The 13,658-nt window shown below is 34.4% G+C and overlaps 1 protein-coding gene across 9 annotated transcripts in view; it reads left to right on the plus strand.

The window, feature by feature from the left end:
• CCDC88A (coiled-coil domain containing 88A) overlaps positions 1-13,658 on the plus strand; it is a 125,254-nt gene that overhangs the window by 50,293 nt on the left and 61,303 nt on the right. For all 9 annotated transcript variants that reach the window (XM_082743550.1, XM_082743552.1, XM_082743551.1 and 6 more), the window contains exons 6-8: positions 344-427; positions 1,979-2,119; positions 11,572-11,744. In XM_082743550.1, the coding sequence (XP_082599676.1) occupies positions 344-427; positions 1,979-2,119; positions 11,572-11,744 (398 nt within the window). The remainder of the gene's footprint in view (positions 1-343; positions 428-1,978; positions 2,120-11,571; positions 11,745-13,658) is intronic.

Here is a 13,658-nt window from a genome sequence, read left to right on the forward strand (position 1 = left end):
CCTGAAACAAGTTCTTGATTCTTTACTTTTCTGTTTGTAAAGTTAGCATAATAATATTGTACTGACCTCAGATGGGTTGTGTAATGGTTTCCCGCTTTAGAACTTTACAACATAAAAATAGTATGAGTTTTCAGTGCTGTGCTTTTTGAATAAACATTTCTAAATTGTTATCTTTTCTCTAGGTAAGTATATTAGACCATTTAAATGCAAAACAAACAAAACCTTCATTGTACTGTTCAAAACAGAGCCAAGTTTTTTGGCCTGATGAGTTTTGGGTTATTTACAACATACTAAGGACTGTAGACCATAAAACATGAGTGACCATTTTATTAATTTCTTTTAGTGTCAGAAAAAAGAAGAATTTATTGAAAGAATTCAAAGTTTAGATTTTGATACAAAAGCAGCAGTTGCAGCACATATTCAAGAGGTAATAACCTATACATAGTTTTTATATACTAATACTAATTTTTATGAAGCTTGTGGTGTGTTTATATCTCCCCAAATACTTGAAGTCTTAGGACAAGCAAGAACAAATCAAGGTCAGATACAGATGAACCCTGCTGTTAGACAAGTTATTGTCTTCTCTTTAGAGATAACTTCTTAAATGAATCCTCATGGCACAGTGCAAACTACCATGTACTGTTGCTTTTATCCATAGATATGTTAGTTGGAAGGTGTTTAAGGAATGAAGTGTATGTCTTTGTTAGCACAGATGAACAGTATTGTAAACGGAAGCAGCAGAAACTGGATTACTGCCTGTAATTCAAAACTAAAGTGAAAGGTCAGAAGATAACCTTAGTACTAATTCATTCCAGTGATTTCCTTTTGAATGGACACGTATAATTTTTATTGAAGATATTGCTTGAATTATAACACATTCGTGATTTGTAACATCTTATAAAAACTTAAGTCTAGGACATATTGTGCAATATTAAGTAATTAAAATAACAGATGGGTTTTAAAAGCTGCTATTTCTGCATTTATCTAGTCTTGCGCTTTTAATCTTACACACATAACAAGACTTTTTAGGACTAGATCATGTTATAATTTACATGTTGATTAGAAAGAGAACTGAGGAAAGGGAGAGAATTTTTAAATAGCAAAAATTGTTAGTGTTTAAAATAGTCTCTATTTGAATAACCTGTGTGGTGTATACCATCTTTCCTTTGTGTTAGCATTCATAGAGTCCAACTATCTTGTCTGTAATACTGTTGTCAACAATTAGCAGATTAGTACGCCACAAGATACGGGGGGTTTTGGTAGTTTCCCCTTATATATGTTTGTTTGTTTGTTTATGCTCTCTCTGTGGTTTGTATTTTATTTTGAATAAATGCTAAATATTACAAGTTACTAAATTTGCCATTCATCATTCTTGAAAGCATTATTTTTGCAGTTTCTTGTAAAATTTAAAGCAGAATATCAGAATCACAGTGAGAAAAGAAAAGCAAGAAATAAGTATTTCATTTATGTAACTTTTCCATTCTTTTAAAAATCTTTATGTTAGTAGTCCTTTTCTCCTAAGGTTCTGTGGTCGTGTCGTCTTCAAACTCTATAAAAATGTAGCTTTTCAAGTATACAAGTGCAGTAACACATATCCTTCGGGATGAAAAAACTTTTGCTTTTGAATCAAGCACAATAAATTTAGTCTTACCTAAAGAAAAGTTCAAAAGTTCAACTGATTTTGTTAAAATAGTTGTCAAACATATCACCATTTAATGCCTGAATGAAATGTTTTACTTTTTAGTTGACAGGAAGACAAATAGAAATTTATTTATAGTTTATACTTAGTAAAAATAATTATTATTATTAGCCTTTTCATCATTCATTGATTTCAAGTGTTCTTTAGGATCAGATTTGCTTCTTATTATTCTTATGATAAAAGGATATATAATTTTGAGCTAATATTGTACTAAAATGAAATCAGTTTTTAAGTATTAGCTATTCTAAAACATTGTTTATTTTGGTTGCTTTGCTAAAGGTAACCCATAATCAGGAAAATGTGTTTGATCTGCAATGGATGGAAGTGACTGATATGTCTCAAGAGGAAATAGAGCCACTCTTGAAAAATATGGCATTACATCTAAAAAGACTTATAGATGAGAGAGATGAACATTCAGAGGTTTGTAAATTTCCTTTAGTATATTGTGAAAGTTTGCTTTCCAAAAGTGATTTCAGAGGGTTTTCAAAATTGATACTTTGTTTCTTAGGGACAGGTAATAAAGTACTTTATGTCTGTTTCTTTGTGCAGCACAGGAACCAAAAAGGGTAGATAAGAGCCCCAAATTGCTAGTAAAGAGATTGCAGTTAGATTTTCCTTTCTCCTTTCTTTTAAATCTATTCCGATTTTGTTCCTGTGTGCTTTTAAGTCATCTCCACAGCCCTGGCAACAGTACAAAAGTGCAAAACTGAAAATACTGTTGATGTAAATGGAAAAATCATTCCTTTGAAGCATGAGAATTTGCTTAAGGTTAATTTCTTAGTTTTACTGCCACATTTTGAGGTTGGAAAAATAACTTTAATAAAAGGAGAAAACAGGTGTTCGGAATAAAATGTCTCACGAAAAGTCTCAATTTTTTGTAGTCAATAAATGAGGTGTGATTTTAAAAAAGAATTATTATAGGCTCCCGTAAGAAAGTACTTTGCTTTTTCAAAAGAGTAAAATTGCACCAGGGTTTTTGCCTGCACTCTGAAAACAGCTAGTAATTTTATAGAAGTCTAGACTTTAGTGCATGTGATGGTGAATAATATTTTGTTAATAGCAGACCAAAGGGCTCTGCCATTTAGAAGAATGTGTAGCTTTGATCAGTTGCTCCATTTACATGGGAGAGACAGGTGTGTGTGTGTGTGTGTGTGTGTGTTTAAAGATTTATTTATTTGAGAGAGAGAGAGAGAGCATGAGAGGGAGGGGCAGAGGGAATGGAAGAGAGCATCTCCGGCAGACTCCACACTGAGCAGAGAGCCCAACATAAGCCTCAATCCTAGGACCCTGAGATCATGACCTAAGCCAAAGCTAAGAGTTGGATACATAACCAACTGCACCACTGAGCACTCCTGGAAGAGACAGTTTTGAGCTTATTTCCAGAGAATTTGTTTACTCTTTGGGCTAATGAAAGACTTACATAGAAGAAATTCCTAAAGGTTTTTTTTTTTCTCTGAACAAAACTTTCATGTCGCTATAGATGGAGATTTTCCAGTTTTTCTTTAGGCATTAAAAGAGAAGAAAAGATAGGAAATAAAGAAATATTTAGAACAACAACTAATTTTTAAAAAACCTAAGGCAAGTAAGACCAAAGGAAGAATGAACTAAATGTCTCTAATATATATCAAACTTATCTTGAGATACTTAGATTATTTCTATAGTCTATAGATTATTTCTATAATATGGGGTGAAGAAGAATATGATTTTGGAGAAATGAGAACAAAAAATTTGTCATTATGTGATCTGTGTCAAAACTAAGGAATATGAAACACTATATTGATTGTTTGAAGAATTTTTAAAATGTATTATCCTGCCTAATTAAGCATTTTAGTTGAATTTGTTTTTTTAACAAGAAAAAAGTGGTGGCGTTCCTTTGTCTCAAGTTATTTGGAAACAAGTTGCTAGCTGGTTTTTTAAACAGTTTTCTAGAGGAAAACTCTTTCGTTTGGGTCACCAGTGGACTAATTAGAAAAGATTCTTAAAAATAATTGTGAAAAATGAAAATGTAAATACAATAATTTTGTATTAATCAATTGGATTGAAACAAGTTCTTCCTTAGATTTTCCCTTTAGCTCTTTTGTTCTTTCCTTCAAAATATTTTATGATATTTTTCCCTCCAAAATATTTTATTTTATATAAAAAATAAAATAGAAGAAAGTGATATGAAAAAATAAAATAGAAGAAAGTTATATCACACTGAATAAATACATCAAAAGCATGTTTATGGTTGTAGTTTCTAATTTCTCTACAAAATTTACCAGCCATGCTAGAGGAAAGAAAGTAGTAAGTATCATATTCATAGCATGTTTTGGAACACTTCAGAGTATAAAAGCAGTATGTTCTTTTTTTAAAAAATTAACATATATTGTATTATTAGTCCCAGGGGTACAGGTCTGTGAATCACCAGGTTTACACTTCACAGCACTCACTACAGCACATACTGTCCCCAGTGTCCATAACCCAACCACCCTCTCCCTCCTCCCCTACCCCCAGCAACCCTCAGTTTGTTTTGTGAGATTTAGAGTCTCTTATAGTTTGTCTCCCTCCTGATCCCATCTTATTTCATTTATTCCTTTTGTGCCCCCCAAGCCCCCCACAATGCTTCTCAACTTCCTCATATCAGGGAGATCATATGATAATTGTCTTTCTCTGATTGACTTATTTCGTGCATAATACCCTCTAGTTCCATCCACGTCATTGCAAATGGCAAGATTTCATTACTTTTGATGGCTGCATAGTATTCCATTGTATATATATACCACCTCTTCTTTATCCATTCATCTGTTGATGGACATCTAGGTTCTTTCCATAGGTTGGCTATAATAGACATTGCTGCTGTAAACATTCGGGTGCATATCTTTAGGGTAGATACCCAGTAGTGCAATTGCTGGGTCATAGGGTAGCAGCATGCTCATTTTTAAGTGCAAAGAAAACTTACAGTGAAAGACTTTCAAAATTACAAATTAAAATCTGTACATTAGGATATTTTAAGGCCCTGAAAAAAATGGAACTTCCAGGAGAGGAATCATCATATCAGGTATTACACATACGTTTGGGCCTTTCCAGCTTACAGACCTATTTCTCCTAAGGGGAAGGTGTCACTCAGTTTGAAGAGGGCCATAGGTGTCATCAGAGAGATATAGTGCCCCTTGTTCATGCCATGCTTATCCACAAGCACCATGCTGAAGGAATAGAGTAGGATTTGCAGTAAACAGCCTGACCTGCAGAGCTAGTGCTGGAGGCATAATCTGTGCTTCTATCCTGTTGATGGGGCTCAGGAACATGCCTGTCAGGTCCACTGTGGCGATGTGTCAAAGATGCAGGCCATATCGTGTGTGCTTGAGTCATTCCCATCTGCAGACAGTAGAGGCGGACTTTGGATATGGACCAGTGAGGAGTCTCCTTTTCTCATAAAACTGCTCTTCTGGCACACACATTGATGTTCATGGTTGTACAGGTGGGCTCTATGCCAGTTCAAGCTAGGTTGAATTGACAGACTTGGGCAGGGCTACCCTGTAGCTTGTAGCCAATGATGCAAGAGAACTAACAGGTGGCTCTACTTATTGCTGCTGCTGGAACACATCCTGGAAGCGTTCCCTAGGGTGTTCAGTTTACTTTTTTGCCTGACTCTTATTTTAACTTGAAATTTGCAAAATGTCCTTATTCTCAGCTCTGTCATAGACTGAACTAGCTTTGTGACCTCCTAGAAAATTTGAGCTTTGGGGGATGCCTTTAAAATAACATCAGTTAGAATTTTTTCTGCTTGTTTCTTCCCTTGGGGGTCTCCAAGGAACCCAGACTGTCAGCTTATTAAATTAAGCAGTGCATTTCTTCATACTTGGCCACTTAATTCTAGAAGGTTCACATCAACAAAGGAGGCTAATTGGCTGCTCCAGGCCTTTTTGTCCATATATGTTGTATGTCCTGGTGAGCATCTGTGCACTTTAATATTCTTTATTTTGCTGGCATGCAAGGATAGGACATGACTTTTCAATCAGTAGTAGGAAGCTTCGGACTACTCACAGGGGATGCCCTTCCTTGTCAAAACAGAGTCCTTTTTTTCTGTTTTGATTGATCTTTTGTTGTAATTCTTTTATTTCAATCTAGAAAGTGTAATTTGGTTACTCTTTTTTTTTTTTTAAGATTTTTATTTATTTATTTGACAGAGAGAAATCACAAGTAGGCAGAGAGGCAGGCAGAGAGAGAGAGAGGAGGAAGCAGGCTCCCCGCTGAGCAGAGAGCCCGATGCGGGACTCGATCCCAGGACCCTGAGATCATGACCTGAGCCGAAGGCAGCGGCTTTACCCACTGAGCCACCCAGGCGCCCCGGTTACTCTTTTTAATTACTCTTCATTTTGTATTAATTTTGTGTAATATGTATTTCTTAAATCCTCTTCTTTTACCAAAAACGACAAATAGATTTTAATGAATTTAAGATCTCTTTATTATAAGCTTATTTTATGCCAAGCATTATGTTATGTGTATAATATACTATCTTCATAAGTCTGTACAGTAACCCCACCTTAAAAATGAAGATACTTGAGCTTAGAGAAGTTAAACAGTTTGCCAAGTCAAATTTGCAACCCCTGTGTCCCTGTTTATAAAACCTTTGCCCATATGTATGATGTGTTGAGCACATTTCTTATTCTTTTCCTTAATTGGGAGTTCCATAGGTAGAATTAAGTCACTTCAATTTTTTTTCTTAGCTTTGGTATATCTTTTTATGTTTCATGTGTTCTTCAGTGTATATTAATACGTGTGTATTGGAAGATCTTGTGCTAAGAATGCTTGGGAGCAACAAACTGACAAATTTTCAAAAAAGGATCAAAGATCATTACAATCTAGTGGGGAAGTTATTTTAATAAAATAATTTAGGGTTTTTTGTTAAGTTTTTATTTATTTTCCAGTTAGTTGATGTAAAGTGTAATATTCGTTTCAGGTGTAGAATTTAGTAGTTACACTAAATATACTTTATATGACATCCTGTGCTCATCACAAGAAGTCCACTCCTTAATCTCCATCACCTCTTTCACCCATCACCCCACCCACCTCCCCTCTAGTAACCTTCAGTTTGTTCTCTATAGTTAAGAATCTGTTTCTTGGTTTGTCCCCCCCTCCTCCCCCACATCCCTTTGCTTGTTCCTTTTTTTTTTTCCCTTAAATTCCACATATAAATGACTTATTTTACTTTCTAGCTCTATCCATGTTGTTGCAAATGGCAAGATTTCATTCTTTTTATGACTGAGTAATACTCCACTATACACATCACATCTTCTTTATCCATTTGTCAGTCAAATGGAAACAGTATGTGGACTGTTTCCACAGTTTTGCTCTTGTGGATAATGCTGCTATAAATATCGGGGTGCATGTATCCTTTTGAATTAGTATTTTTGTATTCTTTGGGGAATTGCACTGTAATTGCTAGATTGGAGGGTGGTTCTGTTTTTAACTTTTTTGAGGAACCTCCACACAAGTTTGCATTCCCACGAGCAATGCAAGAGAGTTCCCCTTTCACTACATCCTTGCCAATACCTGTTGTTTCTTGTGCTTTTGATTTTAGCCATTCTGACAAGTGTGAGGTGACATCTCCTTGTAGTTTTCATTTGTTTTCCCTGATGATGAGTGATGTTGAGCATCTTTTCCTGCATCAGTTAGCTATCTGTATGTCTTTGGGAAAATGTTCATGTTTTCTGCACATTTTTAAATTGGATTATTGATTTTTTGGGTGTTGAGTTTTATAGTTCTTTATAGATTTTGGATACTAACCCTTTATCAGATATGTCATTTGCAAATATCTTCTCCCATTCAGTAGGTTGCCTTTTAGTTTTGTTGATTGTTTCCTTTGCTGTGCAGAAGCTTTTTATCTTGATGAAGTCCCAGTAGTTGATTTTTGTTTGCTTTTGCCTCCCTTGCCTCAGGAGACATACCTTGAAAGAAGTTGCTACAGCCAGTGTCAAAGAGGTTACTGCCTGTGTTCTCCTCTATGATTTTTATGACTTCAGTCTCACATTTAAGTCTTTAACCCATTTTGAGTTCATTTTTGTGTTTGTTTAAGAAAGTGGTTTGGTTTCATTCTTTCGCCTGTCGCTGTCCAGTTTCCTAACACCATTTGTTGAAGAGACTATCTTTTTTTCCATTGGATATTCTTTCCCGCTTTATTAAAGATTGACTGTATAGTTGTGGGTTCACTTCTGAGTTTTCTATTCTGTGTCAGTTTTTGTGCCAGTACCATACTGTTTTGATACTAGATCTTGTACTATAACTTCAAGTCTGGAATTGTGATGCCTCCAGCTTTGCTTTACTCTAATAAAATATTGAAAGCAGTAAAAAATCATATATCTAAATATAATAAATATTATTAGATATATTAGATAATATATCTAAATATAATAAATATAAAAATATAAATATAAAAATATAAATAAAATAAAAAACCATATATCTAAATACTATAGGAATTTAGAGAAGGAAGACATTACTTAAAACTGCTAGTGGAATCTCTAGGATCAGAAGTATCAGAGAACATTCATGAAATTAAATTATGCTTTAGTAACATTTTTTGTCAGGTTTTTAAAAAAAATGTTTGGAGGCCTTGAGTTAAAGAAATTACTACATTAGAGAAAAGTCAAATTGTCTACATAATCTTTAATGGATAATTCCTCTGGATACTCTTTAACTCTTAGTACTTGGTTTCTTCTTTTTTCTTTTTAGGAAATATTTCTCAACCCATACTTCTTTTGTACACTGACATTTGGAACCTCTTGATATCTCCATAATACCATCTACTAAGTTCAAATGTAGTACGCGTCTTTCTACTTTCTTGAGTTTTCCATTTTGTGACTCATTCAATTAAGTAATTTTGTGGAACTGGTTTTTGGCTCAGTACTATGCTAAATGAGATCAGAGATACAGAGGAGGTATGAGATTGTATCAGGTTTATGGGGGGAAAAACCATTTTAAATAAAAATAAAAGATAGCATATAATTTTAAAAAGACTTAAAAAGAGCATGTAATTAAATTCTAATTTATGTGTGCATGAAACATATTAAGTACTATCCACAAGCACTATTATTATTAGAGTCAGGAGATGTTAGAAGGCAAGATTAAAGATAATGGAGAGAGTAAGTAAATAAAACTTGACTCCATGAAGACTGAGCATGGAGATTACGAGTAACAGTATTCACAGAGACAGGCACTTGGTCTGGGCATATGGGGTAGGTGGATAAGATGAATAGTGTCAATGTATAAGCTACCCTGCAAAAAGCAATGAATGAGAAGTAGAAGGGTAACGAGAGAGAATTGTGGTCTTTTTTCCCCCCTAGATAGAAAATACTTACATATATATGAAGATCAAGGAGAAAAAAAGCCATAAGGAAGAGAGAAGTTGAAAATCTTGTAGAAATAAGGAATATGTATTGGAAACAAAAATGTGTAAAAATGGAGGATTTAACCTCAGGTGTTTTTGTTTCTTTGACAAGTTGGAGGAGAGGTCATTTAGTAGAAGTGATAATAGCAGTTTACACGTGGAGGCTTAAGTAGAGAAAAGAAATATGTTTAAAACAATCATTGTAGAGAAATTTGGCAGGAAATCAGCAAAATTTCAACTAAAGACTTGATGGGCATTGAAAAGAGCTTAACTGAAAATAGATGGCAAGTTTGTTGTAGGACTGTGTAGTTTCTTGTTTGTTTTCCTTTTAGAGTTCTTTATCACCATAGAGAAGGAATTTAAAAAATGAGGGTAGGTAAGGAAAATGACATAATGTTTTGAGTTAAACTTGAATTTGAATTACTGTTATACCTGTTAAAAGTGTGACTTTGTTAAGTTAATCTATATGAGTCTCAGTTTCCTTATTGTTTTATAGTAGACATAATACCTCTATTGTAGATTATAGTATTGGATAAGATCTTATTGGAAAATCCCCTGTCTGGAGTTCTGTAAATATTCATTCCCTTTTAATTTTTCCCAAAGAGTGGACTGTAGTCAAAGAGTGGCATGGTAGTGTTACATTAGAAAGGATGACAGTTAGGCACAGAACTACTAGAGTAGCCAGAAATAATCTGTGCAGAAAGGTTCAGGTGTAGGTATGGTGCCATGGGAGTAATGCTAATAAAGGAGGCATGGCACAAGAGAGGAATGGTTCCTTCATTGGAGAAGTCTGTGTGTATTGAATAAGGAGTAGATGTAGAGTTTTAAACAGAAATGGGACTGAGAAGTCACATTCTATAGATTGTCAGTAGGGATACTGGAATTTGTGAAAGCAGTAGTTGAGCAGACCTTGATTTGGTGCTGAAATATATGCCAAGGATGAAGAAATGAATTCTGATGAGTGGTTTAAAAGAAGAAGAAGAAGGATAAAAGTAATGATTTAGTGAGGGCATTGTAAGACTTGGTGATAAGAAAGCAAAACTGGTGATTTCATGGTCCTGAGGTGGTTACCCTATCTCTTCTACCTGGAGTAAGACAGTTGGAATTACTATTCAAGACAATTTCTGTTTGCCCGAGAAGTTTGAAACAAAAGCTGAGAAACTGGTTTAGAATAAGAGAATTTTCCAATAAGAGAAAAATTGGAGGAATGGAGGAATATGATTGAGTGAGGTAAATATAAGTTAAATGGCCCTTAAAGTTCAGAACGAGGGAAAGTAGAATGAGATTTGTGTCCCATGGAAAGACTAGAGAAAGGAATAAAAGAAATGTTGAGATGGGATGGAGATTACATATTATTGCAAGAAAGAAAACATAGGATATGGACTCAAGAAACTGGCCCTGGAGTCTTGGCACTGCTCCTAGGAGTTTTGTGATCATGGACAAATTAGTCTCTGTGCCTCAGTTAACATTACCTGCAGAATGAAGAGTTTGAACTAAACCTCTGAGGTTCTCTTAGGTCCCTCTGTGATCCCTGTCTACAATTTTAGAGCAATGTTGTAGAATTCTGCAATTGTGGCAAGATTATATTTCTGCACGCTCTAATACAGTAACAAACCACTAGCTACATGTAGCTGTTATAAACTTAAAATGTGGCTAGTGCGAGTGAGGAACTCTATTTTTAACCTTTTAAATTTGTAATTAGGGGGATACCTGGGTGCCTTTGTTGGTTAGCCTTTGGCTCAGGTCCTGATCGCAGAGTGCTGGGATCAAGTCCCTCATGGGACTCCTTGATCAGCAGGGAGCCCGCTTGTCCTGCCTGCCATTTCCCCTGCTTGTGTGCACTCTCGCTCTCTGAGACAAACAAACAAACAAATAAATAAATAAATATATAAAATCCTTAAATTTTTTTTTAATTAAATAACCACTTGTGCTACTGCCTACCACATTGGACAGCACAGTTGTAGACAAACTCCTCTTGGGTTGATTTCTTTCCTATGTCAACAGGTCTTTTAAGCCTTTAAAACAGTTTCTGTCTAGTGTAGTTGTTTTACCACAATTGATTTCCTTTATTAAAAAGTTAGGAAGGGGAAAAAAGAATAAATCTGACTCTAATGTTATCTAGTAAATAGCTAATCCATGAACTGTTGCATGGAACTTTTTAAAAAAAAGATTTTATTTATGTGACAGGGCGAGAGCACAAGCAAGGGGAGCACAGACGGAGGGGGAGAAGCAGGCTTCCCATTGAGCTGGGAGCCCAAGGCAGAGCTCGATTCCAGGATCCTGGGATCATGACCTGAGCCAAAGGCAGATGCTTAATGACTGAGCCACCCAGACGCCCCTGCATGAAATTTTTTAAAAAGAGAGCTATCGCTAAGTTAAGATATTTTTGCCCAGTGAATTATTTTTGATATTATAGGATAGTACTTAGACTTAGTGAATAGTGTTGATGTGTTTTAGTTCTCTAATATGTAGAATACTAACAGTGTTTATTTCTGTATTTCTTTAGACTATCATAGAACTCTCTGAAGAACGGGATGGTCTTCATTTTTTACCCCATGCCTCTTCAACTGCACAGTCACCCTGTGGTTCTCCAGGCATGAAGCGAACGGAAAGTCGACAACATCTGTCCGTGGAACTGGCAGATGCTAAGGCAAAGATAAGAAGGCTTAGGCAGGAATTGTAAGTTGGTCATTTTCAAGGCTTCTTGAATTTACATGGTCACAAAGGTGACCTAAAAATGTTTTTTCAGCTTATGGCATATAGATGAGTTGTTCCAACTGCTAGCTTGAGTCAGAGTTTTCACTAGTATTTATCAAAATGAGAAAAATTGGGAGACTGTCATGAAATTTTCCTAATCCTAAATCTTACCAATTTACAGATTGTCCTTCATTCTGGATTTATGTTCTTCCTGCCTTTCTTATGTTACAATGATCTTTCTCTTATAAAATACTGTTCTTCCTTGACAAATTGGGGTCTCTTTAATTTTTTTTAAATTTTATATTCTTTGAAATCCAAAACTGGATTTCAAATCAAAACTGGATTCAAAAAAAGGCAACTGCTGATTCAGTCAACAAGTTTAGCTCTTTAAAAATTAATGTTATAAAAGACTGAATTGTTGGCATACAGTATTATAAAAAATAATTTTGTGTTTTGTATCATCTGTGTTGGGTAATTGAAATGCCTGAGTCATGTACTTAGACATGGTAGTCAGATTGGTTAGTGCTGATGAAATTATATTTATTTAACTTTCAAAGATCATTTGGTGTAAATGTCACATGAGCATTCCTTGGTGAATCACATGTAAAGATAGAGCCAGTCTCTGCTGGAGGTTTTTTATTTTGTACTTTAAAAAGAACAAAGGATTTTTTATGTTTATGGCTTTTTTCTTTTATTATATTTTTCTTTTGGTTTGTTTTCCTGGAATTTGGGCTTCAGAGTATAGATTTAAAATTTAAGACACAATATAACAATTAAGTTTATTTACTGATTATTAAAAGCAGTTAGTTTAAGAAAGTGATTGAATATGCAAGGTAGAAAAAATATACAGTCTATAGGAAAATTTGAAAACAAAAAAATACAGCTTTCATTGTGGATGTCTGCGCTATTATGGATCTATTGAAGTGAACACGCCCAGGATATTCTATAAACAGCTGCACCAGGAAAATTAGAGAAGAGATTGCTGTTATTAGTTTGACTGGCAGTTAATGGATAGCCTAAACAGTGAACACTAGTTCGTGCCATATAATTTAGCACAATCTTCTCCAGTCTTTAGATAAAGCATGCAATTAGAACTGTAATGATGGTTGTGAATTCATTTAACATTTTGCACTATATTAGAATTTGATTTTTAAATGAAATTTACTTGACCATAGAGTGTATTAAAATCCCAAACAACTTAGAGACATTGATAAAATTTGGTTTCTCATATGCTGACTGGAAAAATGTAAATGAATATTATTAATGAATAAATTAATACTTCAGATATAGCGAGTATTCCCAATAGCATTTCATCAAATACCATCTTTTTGTCCTTTGAAAATGTGTTTCTTCACAGATTTCTTTTATTAACATTTGTTCTAAGTCTTTTTGTTGGGACAGATCTTTCCAAAATAATGAAGTATGGAAATTATGGTGGTTAAAGGTAGTTCAGGTTGCCTTATACCCAACGGAAATAAATAATTGTAATGAGAACACGTAGGTTAACTAATAGCATACTTATAGGGGTACATTATAATATACATTATATATTATATAATATATAATTATAATTGTTCTTAGTTTATTAACATGCAGGGTAAAAATATAATTTGAAATGTGTTTTTTTTTTCTTTTCAAATTTTTATTTAAATTCTAGTTAGTTAACATAAAGTATAATATTGGTTTCAGGAGTAGAATTTTTTGATTGATCACTTACATGCAACACTCAGTGTTGGTCATGGAATGAATTTGGAAGTTTTCCTTCTTTTTCTGTTTTTTTTGGAATAGTTTGAGAAGAATGGGTATTAACTCGTTTTCTGTCAATGTTGGGTAGATTTGCCTAGGAAGCCATCTAGCCCTGGACTTCTGTTTTTTTTGTTTGTTTGTTTGTTTTAT

The sequence above is a fragment of the Mustela nivalis genome, assembly GCF_964662115.1.
Source record: "Mustela nivalis genome assembly, chromosome: 8".
NCBI classification, from domain to species: domain Eukaryota; kingdom Metazoa; phylum Chordata; class Mammalia; order Carnivora; family Mustelidae; genus Mustela; species Mustela nivalis.